The following is a 27,370-nucleotide window of genomic DNA, read 5'->3' on the forward strand; positions in this document are numbered from 1 at the left end:
CAAGAAGAAATTTGCAATATCTCATTCAAGAAACTTAATGGCCTATCTGAAAACCCTTGGAACAAAAGAAGCAGACACACCCAAGAGGAATAGATGGCTGGAAATAATCAAACTAAGGGCTGAAATCAATAAGTTAGAATCAAATAAAACTATTCAAAGAATCAATGAAACCAAGAGCTGTTTCATTAATAACATCAACAAGATAGACCAACCCTTAGCCAAACTAGCTAAAGGGCAGAGAGAAACCATCCAAATCAGCAAAATTAGAAATGAAAAGGCAGTCATAATAGCAGACACTGAGTAAATCCAAACAATCGTTAGGTTGTACTACAAAAGCCTATATGCCACAAAATTTGAAAATCTAAATGAAATGGACAATTTTCTTGATATATTCCATTTACCAAAACCGAATCAATATCAGGGAGAAAGAATGAATAGTCCTATATCCCCCAAGGAAATAGAAGCAGTCATCAAAAGTCTCCCTTCCAATAAAAGCCCAAGGCCAGATGGTTTCAGCACCAAAATTCTACCAGACCTTCAGAGAAGAGCTAACTCAATTTTTCTTCAAACTATTCCACAAAATAGAAACAGAAGGAACATTACCACACTCATTCTATGAAGCAACAGTCACCTTGATAAATAAACCACACAAAGACCCAACCAAAAAGAGAACTTCAGACCTATCTCTCTTGGGAACATTGATGTAAAAATACTCAATAAAATACTTGCAAACTGAATCCAAAAACATATAAAAGATATCATCCACCATGACTAAGTAGGCTTCATCCCAGGCAAGAAGGGGTGGTGCAATATACGGACATCCATCAATGTGATCCACCATATGAACAAACTGAAGATGAAAAATCACATGATCATTTCCTTAGATGCCAAAAAATCATTTGACAAAATACAACATCCATTCATGTTGGAAGTCTTGGAGAGATCAGGAATACAAGACACATACCAAAATACAGTAAAGACAATATACAGAAAGCCTATAGCCAACATCAAATTAAACAGAGAGAAACATAAGTCAGTCCCACTGAAGTCAAGGACAAGGCAAGGCTGCCCACTCTCTCCATATCTCTTCAACATAGTACTTGAAGTCCTAGCTAGAACAATAAGAGAACTAAAGGGGATCAAGGGGATACAAATCAGAAAAGAAATCAAAGTATTGCTATTTGCAGATCTAACCAAGCAAGTAAAAGACCTATTTGAAAAAAACTTCAAGTCTCTGAAGAAAGAAATTAAGAAATTATATCAGAAGATATAAAGGTCTCCTGTGCTCAGGGATGGGTAAGATTAACATAGAGAAAATGGCCATCCTGTTAAAAGCAATCTGTAGATTCAACGCAATTCCCATCAAAATACCAATACAATTCTTCACAGATTTGAAAGAAAAATTCTCGACTTCATATCAAAAAACAAAAAACCCAGAATTGCCAAAATGATCCTGTACAACAGCCGATCATCTGGAGGTATCACTATCCTTTATCTCAAGCTGTACTACAGAGCAAGAGTAATAAAAAACAGCATGGTACTGCCATAGAAACAGAGTGGTGGATCAACGAAATTGAAATGAAGACCCAGATATAAACCCACACACCTATGGATACTTGATTTTTAACAAAGAATCCAAAACCATACAATGGAAAAAAGACAGCATTTCCAAAATAGTGCTGGGCTACCTCAATGTCTACATGCAGAAAAATACAAATACATCCATATTTATCACCCTGCACAAAACTGAAGTCCAAGTGGATCAAAGACCTCAACATAAAACCAGACACACTAAACCTGTTAGAAGAAAAAGTGGTGAAGAGCCTAGAATTCATTGGCACAGGAGACAACTTCCTGAACAGAACACCAACAGCACAGGATCTAAGATCAACAATTAATAAATGGGACCTCATGAAACTGGAAAGCTTCTGTAAAGCAAAGGACTCTGTCATCAGAACAAAACGACAGCCTAAAGACAGGGAAAAGATCTTCACCAGCTCAATATCTGACAGAGGGCTAATATCCAGTATATATAAAGAACTCATGAAACAAAAAAGCAACAAATCAAGTAATCCAATTAAAAAATGGGATACAGGGGTAAACAGAGAATTTTCAATAGAGGAATATAGAATAGCAGAGAAACACTTAAGGAAATGCTCAAAGTCCTGAGTCATCAGTGAGATGCAAATTAAAATAACCATGAGATATCACCTCATACCCATCAGAATGGCTAAGATCAAAAACTCAAATGACAACACATGATGGAGAAGATGTGGGGAAAGGGGAACCCTCCTCCATTGCTGGTGGGAATGTAAACTTGTACAACCACTTTGGAAATCATTCTGGCTCTTTCCCAGACAACTAGAAATAGTGCTACCTCAAGATCCAGCTATACCACTCCTAGGCATATATCCAAAATATGCTCAAGTATTTAACAAAGAAATTTGCCCAACCATGTTCGTACAGCTTTATTCATAATAGCCAGAACCTGGAAACAACACAGATGTCCCTTAACAGAGGAATGGATACAGAAATTGTGGTACATTTATACAATGGAATACTACTCAGCAACTAAAAACAAGGAAATCATGAAATTTGCAGGCAAATGGCAGGACATAGAAAAGATCTTCCTGAGTGAGGTATCCCAGAAACAGAAAGACACACACAGTATATACTCACTTATAAGTGGATACTTGATCTATTATATAGGATAAATATACTAAAATCTGGACACCTAAAGAAGCTAAAGAAGAAGGAGGACCCTGGGTAAGATGATCAATCCTCACTCAGAAAGGCAAACAGGACAGACATTGGAAGGAGAAAACAAGAAACAGGACAAGAGTCTCCCACAGAGGGCCTCTGAAAGACTCTACCCAGCAGTATATCAAAGCAAATACTGAGACTCATAACCAAATTTTGGGCAGAGTGCAGGGAATCTTAGAAAAGAAGGGGGAGATAGAAAGAACTGGAGGGGACAGGAGCTCCTCAAGGAGAGCAACAGAACCAAAGTATCTTGCCACAGGGGTATTTTCTGAGACTGATACTCCAACCAAGGACCATTCATAGATATAATCTAGAACCCCTGCTCCGATATAGCCCATGGCAGCTCAGTATCCAAGTGGATGCCCTAGTAAGGGGAACAGGGACTGTCTATGACATGAAGTCATTGGCTAGCTCTTTGACCACCTCCCTTTGATGAGGGAGGAGCTTTGCTAGGCCACAGATGAGGACAATGCAGCCAGTTCTGATAAGACCTGATAAGCTAGGGTCAGATGGAAGGGGAGGAGGACCTCCCCTATCAGTGAACCTGGAGAAGGAAATAGGAGGAGATGAGGGCTGGATTGGGAGAGAATGAAGGAAGTGGCTAAAGCTGGGATACAAAGTGAATAAAGTGTAATTAATATAAAAATAAAAAATTAATTAAAAAAGAATTAAAGTACAATAGCCAGTGCCATCAGTCTGACAATTAAGTGTTAAGTAAGTTCAGAGTTTCTCGCTGTGTCCAACAGTTTCAACTAGCAAGGTTACCAGCTTGAAAGCTCAAGAGTTAAGTATAGAGATGCCAAACAGTGACCAGCTCCTTTTGGCCCTATCACTGACACTGCTGTCCCACCTGAGCCACTCCTGGACCTCATGATGTAAAACCCCTTTTTGCACATAGCTCATAGAAGCTGACACAACTGTAGACCAAAGGCAACAAGCTCCATCATGAAATGGATATAGGATTTGACAGGATCATTCATTTGGTACTTCAGGAATGAAGGAATCAAAATCAGTGGCATATCAGTGTCTTCCAGAACATTTCCCAAGAGACACTGAGATCAATCAAATAGTAGCAAGATTGGATTTTCTTCAATGGATACCCTGATGGCATTATGTTGTAAAGGTGAAGCCTAAGTTGTAATGGAGACCTCAGGATGTTAGAAATGCTACAACCTTGGGATGCCCACTAAGAGAATCTGATAACATAGAATAAAACTACCTCAAGAAAAAGGCTACATTTGTTTCAAGAAACAAAGCTGGATGGATTAAATTACCTAAGCAAGCCTTTTAGAGTCCAAAAGATTCCATCACAATCTTAAGAAGACATGGACATAGAATATAGAATGTGACAATTGCTGTCCTTAATTTCAGTCTAGCTTTGGTCTGATCATTCTTTACTACGGCTCCATTTGTTTTCTTTTGGAATGGCAATGATCAGTTTATACAATTGTGTGTTTGAAGAATGTTAAATCTTTCTTAGGTGTATAGATTTCATTATGTCTATCATATCTTATAGGTCTATATAAGAGAGTATATACCATGTGTGTCTTTCTCCTTCACTCAGAATGATCTTTTCTAGATCCCACCATTTGCCTGCAAATTTCATGATTTCCTCTTTTTTGATTGCTGAGTAGTATTCCATTGTGTAAAAATACCACAATTTCTGTATCCATTCCTCCGTTGAGGGACTTTTGGGTTGTTTCCAGCTTCTGGCTATTACAAATAAAGCTGCTACAAACATGGTTGAACAAATGTCCTTGATGTGTACTTGAGCAAATTTTGGGTATATGCTTAGGGGTATAGCTGGGTCTTGAGGAAGCACTATTCCTAATTGTCTGAGAAAGCACCAGATTGACTTCCAAAGTGGTTGCACAGTTTACATTCCCACCAGCAATGGAGGAGGGTTCCCCTTTCTTCACAACCTCTCCAGCATGTGTTTTCATTTGAGTTTTTGATTTTAGCCATTTTGATGGGTGTAAGGTGAAATCTCAGGGTCGTTTTGATTTGCATCTCCCTGATGGCTAAGAATGTTGAGCATCTCTTTAAGTGTTTCTCTACCATTCTATATTCTAACAAGAAAGAGGATATGCGGTAAGATGATCAATCCTCACTTAGAAAGACAAATGGGATGTGCATTAGACATAGGAGAAAACAAGTAAAGGGACAGGAGCCTACCGCAGGGGACCCCTGAAAAACTGTACCTAGCAAGGCATCAAAGCAGATAGTAAAAACTCATAATCAAACCTTCAGCAGAGTGCAGGGAATCATATGAAAGAAGGGGGAATTAGTATGACATGGAGAAGATAGGAGCTCCACAAAGACCAGATATGTGTGGGCACAAGGGTCTTCTCTGAGACTGACACTCCACCAAGGACCATGTATGGATATAACCTAGAACCTCTGCTTGGATATAGCCCATGGTAGCTCAGTAACCAATTGGTTTTACCTTACTAAGGGGAACAGGGACTATTTCTAACAAGAACTCAATGGCAGGGTCTTTGATCTCCCCACCCCCCAAGGGAGGAGCAGTCCTGCTAGGCCACAGAGGAGGACTTTGCAGCCAGTCCTGAAGATACCTGATAAAACAGGGTCAGATGAAAGAGGAGGAGGTCCTCCCCAATCAGTGGACTTGGAAAGGGACAGGGAGGAGATGAGGGAGGGAGGATGGGATTGTGAGGGAATGAGGGAGCAGGATACAGCTGGGATACAGAGTTAATAAAATGTAACTAATAATAAAAAGAAAAAAAAGATAAAAAAGTTAAATTTTATTTGGTTGGGGGTTTTTGGTGTTATAGGGGTTTAAAAATAGTTTAAAAATATTTTGAGTATCAGAATAGACATGAATTTTTTTAGAACTATTTCTTTTATTTGTTGAAATCATAATATAATTACATCATTTTCCCTTCTTTTTCCTCTCCAAATCCTGAAATATAACACTCCTTATGTTCTTTCAACTTCATGGCTTCTTTTTCATTACAATTTTAATTGATATCACTTTGGGTGGGCTTATTTTTGGAAGAGAAACAGGAGAAACAGTGGATCTGGAAGAGAGGGAAGGTGTGTGTGGGAGGTGTGAGAGAAGGTGGAGCCACAGTTGGGATGTACTGTATGAGAGAAGAATAAAAAAATTAAACAATTTTCAAAAAGTGGTATGTTTAGGTGTCAAGTTGACAAGAGAAGGAATTACAATGTTTAAGCTTCACTGTTAACATGACTGGTTTTAAAATCACCTAGGATACACATCTGTGTGTGTGTTCTTGAGAGGGTATGTTTTGAGAGATTTAGCTAGGAAAGAACGAAAATACAGGAGAGAGGAATTCAGATTTGGGGATCCTTCTTTTGTACTACTCACTTTACAGAAACCATTTGAAACTGTTTGTTCATTTTTACAAATTAATTTATCTTAACCTTTTATAGTTCAATCAAAGTTATTTAATTAATACTGATATTTCACTGCAATTTTCATATTTTTTAAAAATTTGAGTAACTTATTAAATTTGTTCTTTGACAAATTCATATGTGTATGAAATTAATTCTCATTACTGTTGCATCCAACCCTCTCTGAACCTTCCAATTACATTTGAAATACCCCATTCCCTGCATGTTCTTTTACCCCATTCACATTTTTTATTACAAGACTTTGATTTATTGTTCATTGAGGGTGGTATCTCATATATGCTTATGCATACATGTAGAGCAAGAAGACAACTTGCAGAAGTTGGTTTTGTCCTTTCATTTTGTTAGTCTTAGGAATTGGACCCAGATTATCAGTCACAGGCAGCAAGCACGATACTGAACAAACCATCTCAGTGGCTCTTCATGTATTTGTTTCTTATGATTTTCTGAGCTTAACCAGGGCCATCATTGTGACTATGGTTTAGGAGGTATCCATTTGAGCGTGGTAAGCTTATCTTTCAGTATGTAATTGATGGCATGTCTATTCCCTCAAACTTTTCAGTAGCCAATAATTGAAGGAGAAGTAAGACTGTGTGAGTCTGTCTCTAACCCATTGTTTCTTTTTGACAGGGCTTGTCTTGTCCAGCACCTTTACAAAAAGCTATAATGGCAATGAGATCATAATCACATTGTCTGTATCTTGCCTGTAAGACAATATTTTACTTTTTTTGTCACCATTATCCAGTTCTTCCATTTTTTTTCTGCCTCTTCTTTCACAGTGTCCCTAAGCCCTAAGAAGAGTGTATAAATGTCTGTTACTGAACATTCAATCATCACTTATTCTCACTTCACACCTGGAGCACTCAAGTATCTCTAAATCCACCCTTTTTTATTGAAAAAAGAAGCTTTTCTAATTAAGGATAAGGGTAGCATGTATCCATAAATATAAATATAGATATTTGGAATGCAACTTTAAGCCATGAAAATTTAGCACATGATAATATTAAGTTCACCCGTAGGTTGTATGTCTTCATCCATGGTATTTTTTTAAAACTGGGTTTATAGTGCAAAGAAATGGTTACTTTTGTGGATCAAGCTTCATATAAAGATAGATATTTGTTGATTACTCCTAGAACAGTTGTGCCACTAGTGCATCAGTTGACACATCTTGCCTTTTTTGTAGTTTGTAGAATTCCTAGATGGATAAAATCACTGATGCTTTCACTTCTCTAGTAACACTTTTCATAACATAACACTTTTCAGCATTATGAGAACTGTGCACCAGGAAAGAGACCTCTAGTTCATTTCCAGCTCAACTTAAACCAAGGTGTGCATTATGTTTAGCAACAGGTTCTTATCAACTAGCTTCTGGTGGGTAACCAAGAGGAACATTAAGAGCCTGTATTTTGTTTGGAGGTAGGCTTTGGCATCTTCCTGAAAAACAGCTCATAAAGTGGTATTCTACATCTAACACTAGAATTTTTGTTTAAAAATCCATGGCTCTTTAGAGCAGCATTATCCAGCCTTTCAGGATTTTCTCTCTCCCTCTCCTAACAAGGTTAGATTTCAGATGACATTTTTATTCACTGTTTGTTTAGATTAACTCTTCCTCACTGCCCACATTATCTCTACATTTTTCTCTACCCTATGAATCTTGGGGTTGAATTCAAGTCATCAAGATTGCCAGGAGGAGCCTTTATCCATCATTATTGTTTATAAACAGTTTGTAACTCATCTTTTCATTTCACTAAATATACTAAAAATGTCCGTAAACAAATGCCCAAATACGGTGCCAAATTTTGGAGATAGTGAAAATCTGTACCTACTGAATTAATAGAATTGGATAGAAGAAATGAAAGGTTTGCATTATGGTCATCAAGAGGAGAAGCTAACAAAGAAAAATTAAAGGCATAAAGAGAAGAATTAGCAGAATTAAAGGAAAAGCAAAGTGTTTAAAACATGGGAATAATATTTGCAGTGTTTTCTTGGAATATAACAAAAATGTATATGTAGGTTTACACAAAAACATTTCCTTTTTTCCATGGGGAAATTAGTACTTGGATTTCACATGTGCATGACCTATTTTGTAAGGTATTTCTGGTTCTTCATATACTGAATATTTCTCTTTTTTTGCAGCATAGGTTGCTCTTGGAACCCCGTATGTGGAAAATTCCTGCAAAAAAGTTAAAAAATATCAGTGTAATCACATGACGATTGATAAATTATCTAAGCTTTCTATGGGTATTAGAAAATTAGGCATATATTATATATTGTTTCTGACAATGTTTAATTACTATAATAACTCCACAATTATCTAAAACAATAAAGTATTTTTTTAGTTAATGAATTTTAGTTGCTTTTACATATCCACTAAACACATGTACTACAATTTCTCTAAACTGGTTTCGATACTGTAAAATTCAGAATCTCTTCACTACAATAAGAAACAAACATTGCTGGATGAATGTATATAAGAAAAACAAGTAGTTTTGTTACACTACCAAAGTTCATATTCTTACTGTACAAAATAAACATTAGTACATCCCTTAGTAATTCTCCTAGCATTTAATCATTTCATAATGGTTTCAAATCTCTTTTCTAATGATTGCAAATTTAAAAACTTGTATATGTTATAAATATACAAATTAATTCAAAAACATGTTACTGTGCTTATATGTACTACATTAATACCTTTTATATATTTGACTACCAATTCCCAACCTCATTATAAAAACTGAAATAGTAGGTATAGTGATTTATATAAAGTAAACTCTCTAAGCTTTTATCCAAGTTTATTTTGTTATACATTTTAGCATAATAAATGTCAGTGTTGACCATGTTATCTGAACTGGAATTATGATGATGACGATAACCATAAAAAGAAATTGAAATGTTTTCTACATACAGAGTTTGGCTTCATGTATGTGGTTGACAAAGAAGTTTTCTCATAGTCTACTGCAGGATTAGTTGGTCCTGAAGAGCCATTCCAGTTATGAGCTGGATAGTTGTAATGGATGCCTTCTTTAGCAATAAATCTATTTTGAGAATAAAAAAATAGAATACTTCAAAATATAACATATGCATATATTGTTAAAGTATTATAATGCAATAGATTATTATGATTATATTCTATATGAAACAAATGAAGTCATGCAGAATTACACTGAAACAACAGACAATGAAATAATGTATTCATAAGATAGAAAGTACTAAACCATTTTTCTTTTAATTATATTACAAAACGTGAGACTTGATAGAGAATAATTCCTGTGTTCTTTCTCAGAATGCCTAAGAATTTGTGATACTTAGATAAATTGAGAAACAGTGTTATCTCTTAGGTATGCCTGTTTCTCTGCGAATTTGCCTCCCATCCCCCTCTCCTTAAAAGACATAGAAGTTTAAACTTCTATGTTTAAACAAGGCAGTTGTTTCCAAATGAGATACTTTTGTGCTTCTTTTTCACTATTTATACTTTTTCACTTCCCTTTCACAGGACAGATAGCTTACTTTGAATTTGTTCTGGATAATTGTGATGATGGAGAAAAAGAACTTCCAGAAAAACCTTCCTGGTGGGATAGATTCCAGGGATTCTGCACAGGGATTTTTAAGAGGGAGAGGAATTGGTTAGTCATGATTTTAAGGAGGTATAAAATACAGTATGTAATTGCTTACATTGCATCTCCATGCTAATATCTAAGTATCATGATAGTTCTAAGCCATTTTCATCAAAATGACCAAATTACAAAGGTAAGTAGAGATACTATGAACTTTGCAAGACTCTATCAATTTAGCTATCTGCCAACAATCATCTATCTATCATCTATACAGTGATAGAAAAAGGCATTCTGAAGATGTGTAAATGGGAGTTACACTTCAGACACAATCTAAGCATTAACACTTTTAAACAAAGATTAAATTTAAGACCATCTTTTAACTGTCATGATGCTAAAAACTTCATAGATAAAACGCAGGTGACAAAATTACTTGCAGAGAGAAAATTTAGGTTGAATACAGAACTACAGCATCAGACAGCTACAGAATACTATAGTAAATTTTTTTAAGACAAACCAAGCAAATCAATTGATAAAGAGTTAGTACTCAAAGACCAAAATATTCCAAATGCATGTAAAAGGGCTGAATTGTGACAGTACAATTTTGTTTTTGTTTGTTTGTTTTTATAGTCAGAAATCTTCTTTCATTTTGCACTTCCTTTTTATTTTTTATTTTATTAGTTTATTCACTTTTTATCCCCCTTCTAGCTCTCTCCCTCCTTCCTTTCCAAGCCCAGCCTCCCTCCCTGTTTCCCATACATACTCCTCCTCCCTCAGTCCATTGATAAGGGAGGTCCTCCTCTCCTTCCCTCTGATTCTACTCTATAAGGTCTCATCAGGAGTGGCTGCATTATCTTCTTCTGTGGCCTGGTAAAGCTGCTTCCCTCTCAGGGGGAGGTGATCAAAGAGCAGGCCAATGAGGTCCTGTCAGAGTCAGTCCCTGTCCCCATTACTATGGAACCCACTTGGACACTGAGCTGCCATGGGCTACCTCTGTGCAGGGGTTCCAGGCCATCTCCATGAGTGGTCCTTGGCTGGAGTATCAGTCTCAGAGAAGACCCCTGTGCCCAAACATTTTTGGATCTATTGCTCTACTTGTGGAGCTCCTGTCCTCTACAGGTCTTATAATCTCCCACTTGTTTCATAAGATTTCCTGCACTCTGACCAAAGTTTAACTATGAGTCTCAGCATCTGCCTCAATACCCTGCAGGGAAGAGCCTATTAGAGGTCCTCTGCAGTAGGCTCCTGTCCTGTTCCCTGTTTTCTCCTTCCTGCAATGTCCATCCCCTTCTCCTTTCTGCATGAGGATTAATTATCTTACCCAAGGGTCCTTCTCCTTGGTTAGTTTCTTTAGGTGTGCAGATTTTATTATGTTTATCCTGTATTATATGTCTAATATTGATTTATGAGTGAGTATATACCCTGCGCATCTTTCTGCTTCTTGGATACCTCACTCAGGATGATCTTTTCCAATCTCCACCATTTTCCTGAAAATTTCATGATTTACTTGATTTTTATTGCTGAGTAATAATCCATTGTGTAGATGTACCACAATTTCTTTATCCATTCCTCCGTTGAGGGACTTTTGGGTTGTTTCCAGCTTCTGGCTATTACAAATAAAGCTGCTACAAACATGGTTGAGCAAACGTCCTTGTTGTATACTTGAGCATATTTTGGATATATGCCTAGGGGTGGTATAGATGGATCTTAAGGAAGCACTATTCCTAATTGTCTGAGAAAGCACCAGATTAATTTCCAAAGTGGTTGTACAAGTTTACATTCCCACCAGCAATGGAGGAAACTTACCCTTTCTCCACATCCTCTCCAGCATGTGTTGTCACTTGAGATTTTGATTTTAGCCATTCTGATGGGTGTAAGGTGAAATCTCAGGGCTGTTTTGATTTGCATCTCCGTGATGGCTAAGGACATTGAGCATTTTTTTAAATGTTTCTCTGCCATTCTATATTCCTCTATTGAGAATTCTCTGTTTACTTCTGTACCCCACTTTTGAATTGCATTACTTGATTTTTTGCTGTTTAACTTTTTGAGTTCTTTATATATTCTGGATATTAGCCCTCTGTCAGATATTGGGGTGCTAAAGATCCTTTCCCAATCTATAGGCTGTCATTTTGGTTTTGTTGTAGTTTTGTCCTTTTGTTTTGACAGCAATGGCCTTTGCTTTACAAAGGGTTTTCAGTTTCTTGAGGTCCCATCTACTGATTGTTGCTCTTAGAGCCTGTACTCTTGTTGTTCAGTTCAGGAAGTTGTCTCCTGTACCAATGAGTTCAAGGCTCTTCCCCAGTTTTTCTTCTTACAGGTTTAGTGTGCCTGGTTTTATGTTGAGATCTTTGATCCACTTGGACTTTAATTTTGTGCAGGGTGATAAATATGGATCTATTAGTATTTTTCTGCATGTAGATATCCAGTTATACCAGCACGATTTGTTGAAGATGCTATCTTTTTTCCACTATATGGTTTTGGCATCTTTTTCAAAAATCAGGTGTCCATGAGTTTGTGGTTTTTTTTCTTGGTCTTCTATCTGATTCCATTCATCCACCATTCTGTTTCTATGCCAGTACCATGCAGTTTTTATTTCTGTTGCTCTAGAGTACACCTTGAGATCAGGGGTGAAGATACCTCCAGGAGATCCTTAATTGTAGGGGATTGTTTTAGCAATTCTGGGTTTCTTCTTATTCCACATGAAGTCAAGATTTTTTTTTCAAGTTCTGTAAAGAATTGTATTGATAATTTGATGGGAATTGCATTGAACCTGTAGATTGCTTTTGGTAAGATAGTTATTTTTACTTTGTTAATCCTGCCAAACCATTAGCATGGGAGACCTTTTCATCTTCTGATACCTTCTTCTAGTTCTTTCTTCACAGGCTTAATTTTTTTTTCATACAAATCTTTGACTTGCTTGGTTACAGTTACACCAAGGTACTTTATGTCCTTTGTGGCTATTGTGAAGGGTGTTGTTTCCCTAATTTCTTTCTCAGCTTTTTGTCCTTTGTAAACAGGAGGGCTACTGATTGTTTGAGTTAATTTTGTATGCAGACACTTTGCTGAAGGTGATTATCAGCAGGTGATTATCCATCTATACCTGGCAGAATTTTTGGGGTCACTCAGGTATACTATCATATCATCTGCAAACAGTGATACTTTGACTTCTTCCTTTCCAATTTGTATTCCCTTGATCTCCTTTAATTGTCTTATTGCTCTAGCAAGGACTTTAAGAACTATGTTGAAGAGATATGGAGAGAGTGGGTAGCCTTGTCTTGTCCCTAATTTCAGTGGGATTGCTTTAAGTTTCTCTCCATTTCATTTGATGATGCTGTATATTGCCTTTATTATGTTTAGGTATGTGCCTTGTATACATGATCCCTCCAAGACTTTAAACATGAATGGATGTTGGATATTGTCAAATGCTTTTTAGGCATGATGATCATGTGGTTTTTCTTTTAGTTTGTTTATATGGTGGATTACATTGATGGATTTCAATATATTGAACCACCCCTGCATGCCTGGGATGAAGCCTACATGTTCATAGTGGATGATATCTCTGATGTATACTTGCATTCAGTTTGCAAGTATTTTGTTGGGTATTTTTGCATCAGTGTTCATGAGGGAGATTGACCTGAAATTCTCTTTCTTTGTTGGGTCTTTTTGAGGTTTAGGTACCAAAGTGACTGTGGCTTCATAGAATGAGTTTGGTAGTGTTCCTTCTGTTTCTATTTTGTGGTATAGTTTGAAGAGAATTGGAGTTAGCTCTTCTTTGAAGGTCTGGTAGAATTCTGTGATGAAATCATCTGGACCTGGGGTTTTTTTGGATGGAAGACTTTTGATGGGCTCTTCTAGTTCCTTAGAGGATATAGGACTATTTAATTGATTTACCCGCTCTTTATTCAGCTTTGGTAAGTGGAATCAATAAAAAAAATTGTCCATTTCATTTAGATTTTCAAATTTGATGGCATACAGACTTTTGAAGTTAGTCTTAATGATTGTTCGTATTTCCTCAGTGATGTTATGTCCCCCTTTTTATTTCTGATTTTGTTAATTTGGATAGTGTCTCTCTGACTTTTAGTTAGTTTGGCTAAGGGTTTGTCTATCTTGTTGATTTTCTTTTTTTTTTTTTTTTCTTTTTTTTTTTTTTTTTTGAACATTGGGATTTGTATTTATTGAGACAAATATTAGTTTTTGATTGTAAATTGGGATTGCATTCACTTTCCTTTGAAGGGACATTTTTTTTTTTCTTTCCTTTTTTTTTTTTTTTTTTCAATGCAGTTTATTCAGGAACATTGAACAATCCTCGGACCCCGGGGAAAGCCAGCCCACAGCTTAACAGCTTAAATAGCCTCTGGGTAGCCAACCCAGGCGTGCCACGGGGGCAATGCAGATAGGTCCACATACATAGAAGCAAGCCAGATCCTCGGCCTTAGCCAAATGTGGAGTTGTTCGTGACAGAGAGCACTCACCATCGGGAAGGTGGAAGGCGGAAACCAGCTCCATCTTTAAGGCATAGCATTCCGCAGCTCTCTACAGTTCCCCCTTTTTGTTTTAGGCGCATCAGGCAAGAGTAGAGGTCTGATCTCTGATATTAGAAATAAATTGGGACTTTGTACAGATGTTCATTTAGGTGTCATCCACCCAAAGAGCATCAGACCCGTCCGATACCTTTTTCTCAGAGGCGGGACCTGGGGCATCAACCCGCATGCAATCAGACATGCTCTTCTCTGGGTCCAAAGTGGCTGACCCTGAGTGCAGTGCTTAGCCTCGCATCCTGAGCGTATCATTTCAGCTTTTTATGGTATCCAACCATGCTTGGGGAGAATGTCCTGCTTCAATGGCTGTAAAGGAAACTAGTTCTTAGTTTCATTGATTCTTTGAATTGTTTATTTTGATTCTAATTCATTGATTTCAGCCCTTAGTTTGAGTATTTCTAGTTGTCTACTCCTCTTAGCTGTGTCTGCGTCTTTTTTTTTCTAGCGCTTTTAGGTGTGCCATTAAGTTGCTTGAATGAGATGTTTCAAATTTCTTTTTGAAGGCACTTTAATGCTATGAACTTTCCGCTTAGCACTGCTTCCACTGTGTCCCATAAGTTTGAGTATGTTGTGCCTTCATTTTCATTGAATTCTAGGAATACTTTCATTTCTTTCTTTATTTCTTCCCTGACCCAGCTGTCATTGAGTAGTGAGTTGTTCAGTTTCCATATGTGTGTAGGCTTTTTTTCTATTTCTGTTGTTGTTGAGGTCCCGCTTTAGTCCACGGTGGTCAGATAGGATACAAGGAATTATTTCAATCTTCTTGTATCAGTTGAGGCTTGTTTTTTGACCAACTATATGGTCTATTTTGGGGAAGGTACCATGAGGTGCTGAGAAGCAGGTAAATTCTTTTGTGCTTGGGTGAAAGGTTCTGTAAATGTCTGTTAGGTCCATTTGGTTCATGACCTCTGTTAGAGTTATTGTTTCTTTGTTTAATTTCTATTTTGATGACCTGTCCTTTGTTGAGAATGGAGTTTTGAAGTCTCCCACCATTAACGTGAGGGAATTTATGTATGGTTTAAGTTTTATTAAGGTTTTTTTTTTGGGGTTTTTTTTTTTTTTTGCACAAGTATGGGTGCCCTTCTATTTAGGGCATAGATGTTCAGAATTTTGATGTATTCTTGGTGGAATTTTTCTTTGATTAGTATGAAGTGTCCTTCCCCATCTCTCTTTTTTTTTTTAATTTTGGTTGAAATTCTATTTTATTAGATATTTGGATAGCTACTCCTGCTTGCTTCCTGGGTCCATTTGCTTGGAAAACTGTCTTCCAGCCTGTTACTCACAGGTAATCTTTGTGACTTAGGTATGTTTCTTGTATGCAACAGATAGTTACATCTTGTTTATGCATCAATTCTGTTAGTCTGTGTCTTTTTATTAAAGCATTGAGTCCATTGATGTTGAGAGAGATTAATGAGCAGTGGCTGTTAGATCCTTTAATATTGATGTTGGCTGTGGTAGTGTGTGAACTTGGCTGCTTTTTGTTTTGCTGTAGTGAAGTTATTTACTTAATGCGTTTTCTTGAATGTAGTTAGTTTTGGGGGGCTGTATTTTTCTTTCCAGTATCTTCTGTAATGCTGGATTTCTATGTAGGTATTGTTGAAATTTGTTTTTGTCGTTGAAAATCTTGTGTTCTCCTTCTATGAGGACTGAGAGTTTTGCTGGGTATTGTAGCCTGGGCTGACATCTGTGTTCACTTAGAGTCTGCATGATATCTGTCCAGGCCCTTCTGGCTTTCATAGTTTCTGTTGAGAAGTCAGGTGTGATTCTAATGGGTTTGCCATTATATATTACTTGGCCTTTTTCCCTTGCAGCTTTTAGTATTTTTTCTTTGTTCTGTAAACTTACTGTTTTGATAATTAGAGTGGCAGGAGGATTTTCTTTTCTGGTCTAGTTTATTAGGTGTTCTATAGGCCTCTTGTATGCTTATAAGCCTCTTCATTAAGTTGGGGAAATTTTCTTCTATGATTTTGTTGAAAATATTTTCTGGGCCTTGGAGACAGGAATCTTCTTTTTCCTTTATTCCTATTATTCTTAGGTTTTGTCTTTTCATGTTGTCTTGGATTTCTTGGATAGTTTGTGTCATGAATTTTTTAGATTTATTATTTTCTTTGACAGATACATCTATTTCTTCCACTGTATCTTCCACACCTGAGATTCTTTCTTCCATATCTTGTAGTCTGTTGGTTATGCTTACCTCTGTAGTTCCTATTTTCTTTCCTAAGTTCTCCCTCTCCATGATTTCCTCTGTGTTTAACAGTACAGTTTTGAAGCAAGAAATTCACATTTTAGTACAGATATGAAATATATATAATGGATCTAAGTCTATACAGAACCTATTCTTTTAAGCATATTAATTATGAGACCAGGAACAACATTGTGTTTTGGCTATTTAGATAGCCTTTTTAAAATTAAGGATAATTTTTAATAGTCAGTTTGATAGTTAATTTGACAATGGAAGCTTCAGATACTCTATAAAGCTACACATGTACTTTGATATAGAAATTATTAAATGTTGTGAAATATATATCACAATTCATCCCTAGGTTTCAGGTCTTATCTACAACCACCCTATAAGAGTAGAGAATCTTAAATTAGTTGTAATATATGAAATAAGAAAGATATTAGATTCCATCTGAAAAAGCCTTATGATGAAGAAGAATGAGACTGAACCCTCTTCTGTCTCCAGATCTTTATTCAGATTTAAATAAAAAAACTTCCTCAAGAGGAAATAAAATGCAACCCTGAAACACAAAAGTAAAGCCATAACACCTACAAATACTTTGATGAAATTCAGTCAGAAAGATGAAATTATATCTATAGCATTTTATTGCCCACTCTCTGTTATCACAGTGGGCACAATCATGTATGTCAGAGTATTCACTGCCTCCTGTCTTAAAGGGTCCACTTTTTTCATGTTGGACTTAAATTCTTTGGTGCATGTCTTTTCTTCTAGCAAGCGAGAGGAAGTGAATTTGTTGTGGTAAAGTTTTTACTCAAGGCCATAAATGAACATTCCTTAGATTTTGTATTGTGAAAACTTTGGGGAGAAGTATCCCTTAAAAACCTGTTGGAATGCCTAAAAATGTAGAATTAATGTACTCTTGTATGCTTCCCCCTTTTCCATTTTCTGCCTGTTATTTAATTATTGAGATTTATTTGTTTTTTTTTTTTTTAACTATATGTAGGAGAAAACAAGTCACAGAACAGAAGCCTACCACAGAGGGTCTCTGAAAAACTCTACCTAGCAATGTATGCTCAGATGCTGAGAGTCATAACCAAACCTTGGGCAGAATGCAGGGATTCATATGAAACAAGGGGAAGTTAGTAAGATCTGGAGAGGACAAAAGCTCCACAAGAACCAGATATATCTGGGCACAGGGGTCTTTTCTGAGACTTTGCATATAACCTAGAACCCCTGCTCAGATGTAGCCCATGGTAGCTCAGTATCCAAGTGGCTACCCTAGTAAGAGGAACAGGGACTGTCTCTGACATCAATGCAGTGGCTGTCTCTTTGACCTCCCTCACCACTGAGGGAGGAGCAGCCTTGCTAGACCATAGAGGAAGACATTGCAGCCAGTCCTGAAGAGACCTGATAAGCTAAGGTCAGAAGGAAGGGGAGAAGGACCTCCCTTATCAGTGGACATAGAGAGAGGCAGGAAAGACATGAGGGAAGGAGGATGGGATTGGGAGGGAATGAAGGAGAGGTGCTACAGCTGGGATACAAAGTAAATAAACTGTAATTAATATAAAAAATTTAAAAAATTAATAAAAAAAATTATGTGTATTAGTGATTTTGTCTGTGTATATGTCTGTGTACCACATGTATGTAGAGTTCATGCAGGTTAGAAATGCTGTCAGATTCGTGGCAAGAGGGAGTAGGGGACAGATTTATTCACCATATAAAACAATCCATAAGATTTAAAGTATCACAGAAGGCAGTATAAGGAAATGTTGGAAAGGGAAGAGAGATGTATTGTAATTATAATATATTGTAATGTTTTAAAAATAAATAAAAACATAAAGAAAAAGAAACGGGTTAGGAATCTAGTACATTTAGGAATAAGAGGGAAGTCTGCAAATATATAAGCTGAAGTTCTGTTCTTGGTGACTTCAACTGGGAATCAACAATGCCTGAGAACCAAGAAAGGCAGCAACATTGATTCTAGTGAAAATCCAGTGTTTCTGACTTTTGGTTGAAAATAAGTGATGTACAGTTATCATCCCATGTTGGGGAAGAGAGCCCGAGCCCCAGCGCCCAAGGAGGAAGAGCCTCCACACAATTCGCAGTTCCGGTGGTTAAATCTGCCCACCTCTTGGCTTTCATGTCATTGTCTCTGTGAAACTGTAGTACTCTTACAGGAAGGAGGTAGGGACACGGTGGGACAAGGAGTGTTTCTCTCTCCACTTTGGCAAAGCCATAAATACATTCATTTCTTTTACCAAAAAAAAAAAAAGAAAGAAAGAAAATGGGTGATGTATCCTCTATTAATCAAAGTGACTGTCTACCTTCAAACAGGTGTTTGTTTTGACATATATTTACTTATTTATTGTAAGTTTGTTTGTTTTATTGTGTGTGTGTGTGTGTGTGTGTGTGTGTGTGTTGTATATGGCTACCTGTGCATTCATGCATACATGCAAAGGCATGCAGCATGGTGCATATGTAGAGGATTAAGAAGTCAACTTCCAAGAATCAAATCCAATATGTGGCTTTCATGGAGCGACTCAAGTTGTGATGCCTCATCTTTAAGAAAGCACACTTAAAAAGACAGAACTGATCTTGTCCATTCTGATGAAAGATGTAAGATGAAATCTCAGAGTCATCTTGATTTGCATTTCCCTGGGAGGAAGTATAAACGAACTTAGCGGTGAAAGGAGCCCTTCAAGAAGACCAACAGAGTCAACTTACCAAGGGCCAGAAGGATCTGTAGAGTCTGAAGCACCAACCAACTATGCCTGGACTGGACTAGGTTCTCTGCTTACATGCAGCTGATGGGAAACTCAGGCTTCATGTGGCTCTACTAGTAAGGGAAGTGGGGACTGCATTTGACATGAAGTCTGTTGCCTGCTTTTTTTTTTTTATCACTTTCCCCTGATGGGACTGCCTCACTAGGAGATGGAGGAGGATGACAAGCACAGTTCTCCTGTGAAGAGATGAGCTGGAGTGGGTGGGTGGAGGGGATCCCCTATTCTGAGGAGTAGAACGGGGGGGGGGGTGCTGATGGAAAAATGGGAGAACTAGGAGGAGAAGAGGGAAGGGCCTAAGACAGAGATGTAATTTAATTGATTAATTTTAAAAAGACATATGTGCTGTAAAGAAGCTCAGGATAGGTGGCCTTGATATAAAATGTCTAATCTAGAAAAATGAAAAAAAAAAATCCATGGTATACTGCATCAGTTTTTAAAGAAAAAAAACAAAGAAAAAGCCTTGTGGAGGAATTATTAAGGTGCAAGGGTTTAGGAGCCACCAGATTAGACATTTAAATAAATAGCCAGAGTATAAAACCATCTGTGTTTCTTTCATAAACATGAAAGAATTTTTTAAAGTGAAAATCATGATAATATTATGAAGAACAACCAAATAGTCTAATGTATGAAGATTTAGAGATACTTCTAATTTAACTAGAACTTCATAAGGGCCTATCTACTCAAAGTCACAGAGAAGGAAGCTGTTTTGTTCTTTCTCTTCTTGAATGTTAATGATGTTTTCTTGATTTTTATATAAGACAGGCCATCTCTTTTACAATAATACTTACAAACAGGAGAACACTGCATCACGGAGAACAAATCTGAGTTTCTCAGAGGAAGTTAATCTTTTAAAATTCATGATTTAAATATATATATCTTTAGAGGCCCCAAAGCACTATTCAGTTTATACTGTGATTATCTTATTTTTTTATAAACTCCTGAAGTTTCTAAATCCTTCTCCATGATCTTTACTCTCAGTTGATAACCTCACTTCCTAAATCTCACTTCCTACTGAGTGAGGTAACCCAGTCCCAGAAAGAAAAACACCACAAGTTTTAATTTGCTTTTCTTAGTTCCAAGTCTTCAGATGTTGAGTATTTAACATGGAGCAACCACAGAAACCACTACTATAGAAAAGCACCATGAGGGGAATAACAGAAGGGAGCTGATAGAAAGCAGAAAAGGAAAATTGGCGAACTAGGCTCCAAATGGGAAGGAGAAGGAGGGAGGACAGAAAAATAACACTACCTTTTTTTTTTTTAAAAAAAGCTTCAAAGAATTTTATTATTTTATAGTTACCAAAAATTATACATATTGTATGAGTGTGTGCATATGTGTCTTAAAAGACTTTATGCCACTAGAGCTTACAATGACACCATAAAGAATTGTAGACTGATAGAAGCCTCAGTACTAGGCACTAGAAATCTTTAAAGCAGTTGTTAAGGGCCCAGTGACTCACCAAACAATATTGATAATGGCTGTTTCCCTTGGTTGCCTCTGAAAGATTAAAGGTAAACTCCTGTTGCTGAAGATACTTTACACTTAGGACACAAAACCCTTATTATTTGATCTGGATATAACTTGAGTGCCTCCTCCCTCTGGTGTAGTTTTTTGTGGCACCAGAAAATTCTATGCAAGCTGCCAATGGAGGGAAGCAATTAATAATCTTTCCTATCCAGCTGTGACAACTATGAACCACAAAATGACCAGCATAGCATGATACTCATAAAGGAACAATAAGCAACAGTTGTTTGTTTGAACTTAAAGTCCACCCAACAGATGGAAAACCATTTCTGGTCTTAGAAACCTAACTTGGGGATAATGAAGTCCTATATCTAAAAGGGATCTTCTACTTTGCTAGACCAACATTAATTCTTGTCTACATTCTGTCTTGTCCTTTTACCCACAGATCACCCCTGATGAAAGGAGCTTATCTTCCCAGCAAATGAAGACCATCACAGAAAACCACAATGGGACACAGTACAGAGATCAATTGTGTAGGTCACCTAATATACACACAAATAACAAAAATTATTTCAGCTGGATGTATTTATGTATTTATGCATGTGTGTGTTTATATATATGTGTGTGTAACAATGGTATCTGGAAGAGGCTACCAATTTCGGAGTGAGTGGGACATTGAGGGAGTTGTTGGGACTAGAGTTGGGAGGGACTAGGTGTAGGAAATGCAGAGGGGAAAGTGATATAATTATATTTTATTTCAAATGTCTAAAACATAAATAAAAATGTACTCCTTGCTGAAATATAAAAGAAAGAACTGGTTTTTTTTAGATTTTCTAATTTAAATTTATTTTTTATAAGTTATTCACTTTACATCATGATTGTAACACCTTTGCGTTTCTCCTCCTGGTTAAACTCTCCCTCCTGTTTCCCCCTCGCCTTCTTCTATTCCTCAGAAAGAGGGAGCCCTGCTCCCCTACAGTCTGACCCAATCCTATAAAGTCTCATTAGTACTGTTTGCATCTTCTTCCTCTGTGATATGTAAAGGCTCCCCAACCAGGAGGAAGTGATGAAAAAGTGGGCAACAGAGTCCATGTCAGAGACACCTCTTATTCCCCTTACTTGAAGACCCACATGGAGACTGAGTGGTCTGTAGGTTACATCTAAACATGGGCTCTAGGTCCTTTCCATACATAGTTTTTGGTCCATCAGTGTCTGCAGGGCCCCCCAGGCTCAGATTTGTTGGCTCTGTTGGTCTTCTTAAATACCAAATTTGTCAAAATATCCACATCAGTGTCCATAACACTTGGTTATGAATATCAAAGACCAAGTCCTCCAGAGTCGTCTCAAGATTAGACAACTTTTTGTCTACCTAAAGATTTACTCAGTTATACACATTCTTACATCAACAACTTCCTATCCATTGTCTCATACTTATTAATATAAAGATACATATTAGACAGAAACTCTCAACTCTGTCTGTACTACTGCCTCATTTCTCTGATTTCTATCTCTGTAAAATAACTTTAACAATTACTGCATCTTTCACTTTTACACACATGTCCAACTTGCTTCTTCCTCTACCACTTGGCTAAAACTGCGCTTGTCAATGTTATTGACCACTTTCCTATTGCCAAATCCAAACCAATAGTAAATTCCCTGCCGTCATTTCACGAACTTTTCTAGTATAGCTTAATACAATAGATATTTTCCCATTTCTTGAAATATATTTTCAGGTCTTTACTACAATGAAATCACACTATCTTGACTTTTCTTCTATTACTGTGATTCATCAAAATTTCTGTTACTAACAGTTTCTTCTTTAATAACAGACTCTAAATTATGGAGAACCTAAGGGCTTGTTAACCAGGGCTTGCTTCCTTTGTAACTGTACTCCAAGTTTAAGTTTAGTAGTGTAACATTAAATAGCACCCATATCACCACAACTAACACGCTAATATTTTCAGCCTGCATATGTCCCTTGAGAATCAAATTTATATATTCAACTACTTATTCAACACTTCCATTTGTAAGTCTAATAGGCATCTCCAACAAAATATGTCAAAGCTAAAACTTTTGATCTCTCTGCACAAACACTCCCACATCCTTTCCTCATCCAGTGATCTTCATCTCATTAGCTGCTGGAAAATATTCCTGAGTGTCAGCTTTTATTTCTTTCCCTTCAACCTTATTTTTAATCTATTGGCAAGTTTTGCTGATCTATTTCTCCACTTCTTTTGATCCCTGAGGACATCAACGTAGTCCAGGACATTGTTCTCTCCCTCTTGAACTTCTGACAAATTCAACTTTCTTCTTCCTTATTCCAATTAGTTTCTCTAAAAACCAATATCTGTGCAACATTCCACATCATACCCCGAGAATCAGAGACTGGAAAGAGCCTTTCACACATGTCTACAATATATTTTGATAATATTCACGCCTATTCGTCCTCATAACTTCTCCTTTTAAACTTGCGCCTCTTTTATTATATTCAGTACCCTAGCTAGTACAATTATGCTGTCCATGTTCTGAGGCATACAGTGGCTCACAGTGGTGCATGGTTGATCCACTAGCTGCCACAGATTTAGATACTACTGACTTTTCTTTCCTCAGAAATCATCAACTGTCAGTATATCCTCAACTAGTAGTGGGAGTTCATGAGCCCCTCCTCTTTCATGTTGGAAGAATGACTGGCTTGACCTTATGCTAGTCCTGTGTGCACTGCTGTGTGCATTCATGAGTGTAATGATCCTGTCATATCGCCCTGTTTCTCTCCAGTTCTCTCCAGTCTCTGGCTCTGACAATCTTTCTGTCCTCTTTTGCATGGTGATACTTGTGCCTTGGAGAAAAGGAGTATGATAGAGATATCTTATTTATACCTGAGAACTCCACAGATACTTGCTTTGTGCACTTAGAAAAGTTGTAAGTTTCAGCATTAACTGCCTTAACTATCATCCACCACACACAGAAACTTCTCTGATAAGTTCTGAGAGCTGCACTAATATATGGGTATAGAAATACAAATTCAGAGGATTGGTAATGACATATTCATTTAACAAAATAGTAGTAGGTTCACCTCTAGGGTCTATGGGTTCCCGAGTCATAAGTATTTGACTGATTCTTAGTAACAGGCATGTATTTCCTTCTTAAATTTAATTAGTAAGTGACTGGCTAATACCATAACTTTCAAAAAAGGAGCAAACCAAAGAATAGCCACACCCAATGTAAAAGTCCAGATACAAGATGCCTACAGTATACTTAAATGCAAAAGGTAAAAGAGAGTTTATATAAAGTTTGGCTCTAAAGGTATAACTGCCCATTCTGTATAAACAAGGAATAAAACAAAAATAGCTACAACATATATAAAAACCTAGGTCTAAATCTCTAAACAAGTACAACATGCATAGGATGCACTTAAATTCTAAATTAAAAAGGAGTTTACATAAAGTTTACTTAAATATGCCTTTTTTATTGTACAAGGTAACCAAATTTTCTATGTAACCAGGAGATAAGTACCAGGTTGGCCTAATACAACAGGTGCCCAAGAGCCCAAAAAGGTATTTTGATTTATACAACCTTGTTTTGATTTAAACATGATAATGAATGTATGTTCAATAATAATGGTAACTTATATTTCTGACCCCTTTACATGGGAACAACTCTAAAACTGACTGAAACATAAAATAGGTCTCTAGCCATAATTTCAACAATACATAGAGAATAAATCCTTGGGTACAATATCTTCAAAATTTATTATGCCATTCTTTTTTCAATTAATTAATTTTTTTTAATTTATTACAATTTATCTACTTTGTATCCCACCTGTATTCCCCTCCCTGTTCCTCTCCCAATCCCACCCTCCCTCCATCTACTCCTTCCATTCCCTTCTCCCAGTCCACTGATAGGGAAGGTCCTCCTCCCCTTTCCTCTGATCCTAGCCTATCAAGTCTCATCAGGACTGGCTGCATTGTCTTCTTCTGTTATGCCATTCTTTTAATTGACACCTATGTAATTGGTTTACAGTTTAGTTTCTTCCTGAAGATATCATACATTTATAATTTTAGAACTGTATGTTTATGAGAAATTACATGTTTGCAGAACAAAAGGACTGGACGCCAGAGATGCTGGATCAAACCTGATGGAATTCATTCTTCCAGCATGCTGAGACATTGACACATCTGTTCCAGCATCTTTCATGTTCCAGCATTCTGCTTGTTCCTACCTCAACTACTTCAATTGTTGTTTCTCACTAAAGCCTACTGCCAAGAGACCTTTAAATAAAGCTACTAATCTCAATTGATCCTGCCTTTTAGACTGTTCTAAACAGGACTTCTATTAAGCCTAAAATTTCTCAACATTCAAAGACTAAACCACAAATGTTAATGCTTGCTTAATTTTCCCCAGTATCCTTTGGGCCCCCTAACAAAATTTCTACATGTCCAAAATGTCAGCTAGAAGTAATTCATGAGAATGATGTCCAATTTCCTTTAAGGGAGGGTTGTATAAATTTTTGGTTATTTTCTATGGCTATGAATGTTTATTGTCATTGGGAGATGGTTAAAAATTATTTTTTTTTTCATTTTTTGTTTTTTGTTTTTTTCTGTAATTAAAACAAGATGAGATCAGCTTACCAAAAATGGCTATGGTGAAGAGCAGACATAAGTTGAAGTTGTTTATGAAAGAACACTGTGTTCCCAAGAAAAACATTTCAGAACAAATGTAGACTTTTGACAATGACTAAGAGGCAAGCTATGTATGACCAAACATTTCAATCTTTGGTTTCTTTACAATGTACTGCTAACTCATCCACAAATCTCAGCTGTCACCACTACGAGTATTTATACCAGGGGGGATATATACTTCCCAAACCCGTGCTTGTTGTTATTGGAGGAGGGAGGCAGGGCATCCTTAATCAACTTCATTCTGCCTTAGACAACAGTAGGCATACATGAGTTTGCCAGATTCCTGTAGCTAATATTATCTTTCCAGTGGGTCATACTTGGTTTCTCTAGACACACTTACTGGAGTCTGGTCTGCAATCAATCACTATTCAATGTACAAAGCTTAATGATCTGTGCACAGCTACACATGTTGAGTTACCAGGAGCATATACTGGTTGAAGCCACCTGCTAAAGGCGAGCATCTACAGCCAGCATCTTCCCCCTAGTCACCTAGGGACTTACAGGTAAAGCAGCCTCTTCAGGCTTCTTTAAACAAATGAAGAATGTATCACTTTCTACAAAAAGTTACTTTATGATCCTCATGAGATAAATTTGAAGTGCTGAGCCCAAGACCCATGAGCACAGGACACATGATGTCTCAATATAATGTTCAATGGTGGGGGAGAGGTGATATGAGCTATGTGCATGTTTTAAATTGTCTAGAAGTCAACAATGTGAAAAGAATTAGACATTAATGAAGTCATTCAGTGGACTTGGGGAGGAGCATGCGTGAAGAAGGAGGTGGGAGGGTGGGATCAGGAGGGGAGGAGAGAGGGGCTTATGGGGGGGATACAAAGTGCATAAAGTGCAATTAATAAAAAAATTAAAAAAGGACCCAGAACTGGAGTTAGAATTTTAAGAGGGGTTCTGAGGACTAAAGAGAAGGTGATGGCCCCTTCCCACATTTGCCTGGTATTTCAAAAATAAAAACAACCTCAAAAGAAAAAAGAAAAAACTATTCCACAAAAATAGAAACAGAAAGAACATTATCAAACTCATTCTATGATACCATAGTCACCATAGTACCGAAACCACAGAAAGACCCAACAAAAAAGATAACTTCAGTCCTATGTATCTTACAAGCATAGATGCAAAAATACTCAGTAAAATATTTGCAAACCAGATACAAGAACAAATAAAAGATATCATACATCATGGCCATTAGGTTTCAACCCAGGAATGGAGGGGTGGTTCAGTATACAGAAATCCATGAAGGTAATTAACGATATAAACAAACTGAAGGAGAAAAACCACATGATCATCTCCTTAGATGCCGAAAAAGCATTTGACAAAGTCCAACAACCATTCATATTTAAAGCCTTGGAGAGATCAGGGATACAAGGCACATACTTAAACATAGTAAAGACAATATACAGCAAGCTTATAGCCAAAATCAAACTAAATGGAAAGAAAATTAAATCAATCCCACTGAAATCAGGGACAAGGCAAGGCTGCCCACTCTCACTGTATCTCTTCAACATAGTACTTGAAGTTCTTGCTAGAGCAATAAGACAACTAACAGAGATAAAGGGAATACAAATGGGAAAGAAAGAAGTCAAAGTATCACTATTTGCAAATGATATGATAGTATACATGAGTGACCTCAAAAATTCAACCAGAAAACTCCTTCAGTTGATAAAAACGTTCAGTAAAGTGGCTGGAAAAAAATTAACTCAAAAAAATCAGTAGCCCTCCTGTATACAAAAGACAAAAGGGCCAAGAAAGAAAGTAGGGAAACTACACCCTTCACAATAGCCACAAATGACATAAAGTACTTGGGTGTACCAAGCAAGTGAAAGACCTGGTTGAAAAAAACTTCGTCTCTGAAGAAAGAAATAAAAGAAGATGTAAAGATCTCCCACGCTCATGGATGGGTAGGATTAACATATGTAAAATGGCCATCTTGCCAAAACAATTCTTCACAGACCTTGAAAGAACAGTTCTCTACTTCAAATGAAAAAACTCAAAACCTAGT

At 37.0% G+C, this 27,370-nt stretch overlaps 1 protein-coding gene across 1 annotated transcript in view; it reads right to left on the bottom strand.

Annotated features, from left to right (window-relative positions):
• Positions 1 to 6,107: 6,107 nt before the first annotated feature.
• The window catches only part of LOC132650056 (uncharacterized), a 103,061-nt gene continuing 81,798 nt past the window's right edge, over positions 6,108 to 27,370 (bottom strand). The window contains exons 5-7 of the mRNA XM_060374998.1: positions 9,667 to 9,749; positions 9,065 to 9,194; positions 6,108 to 8,332 (exon numbers count right to left, since the gene is read on the bottom strand). Coding sequence (XP_060230981.1) covers positions 8,210 to 8,332; positions 9,065 to 9,194; positions 9,667 to 9,749 — 336 coding nt within the window. The 3' untranslated portion in view covers positions 6,108 to 8,209. The remainder of the gene's footprint in view (positions 8,333 to 9,064; positions 9,195 to 9,666; positions 9,750 to 27,370) is intronic.

Source organism: Meriones unguiculatus, chromosome X (assembly GCF_030254825.1).
Source record: "Meriones unguiculatus strain TT.TT164.6M chromosome X, Bangor_MerUng_6.1, whole genome shotgun sequence".
NCBI lineage: Eukaryota > Metazoa > Chordata > Mammalia > Rodentia > Muridae > Meriones > Meriones unguiculatus.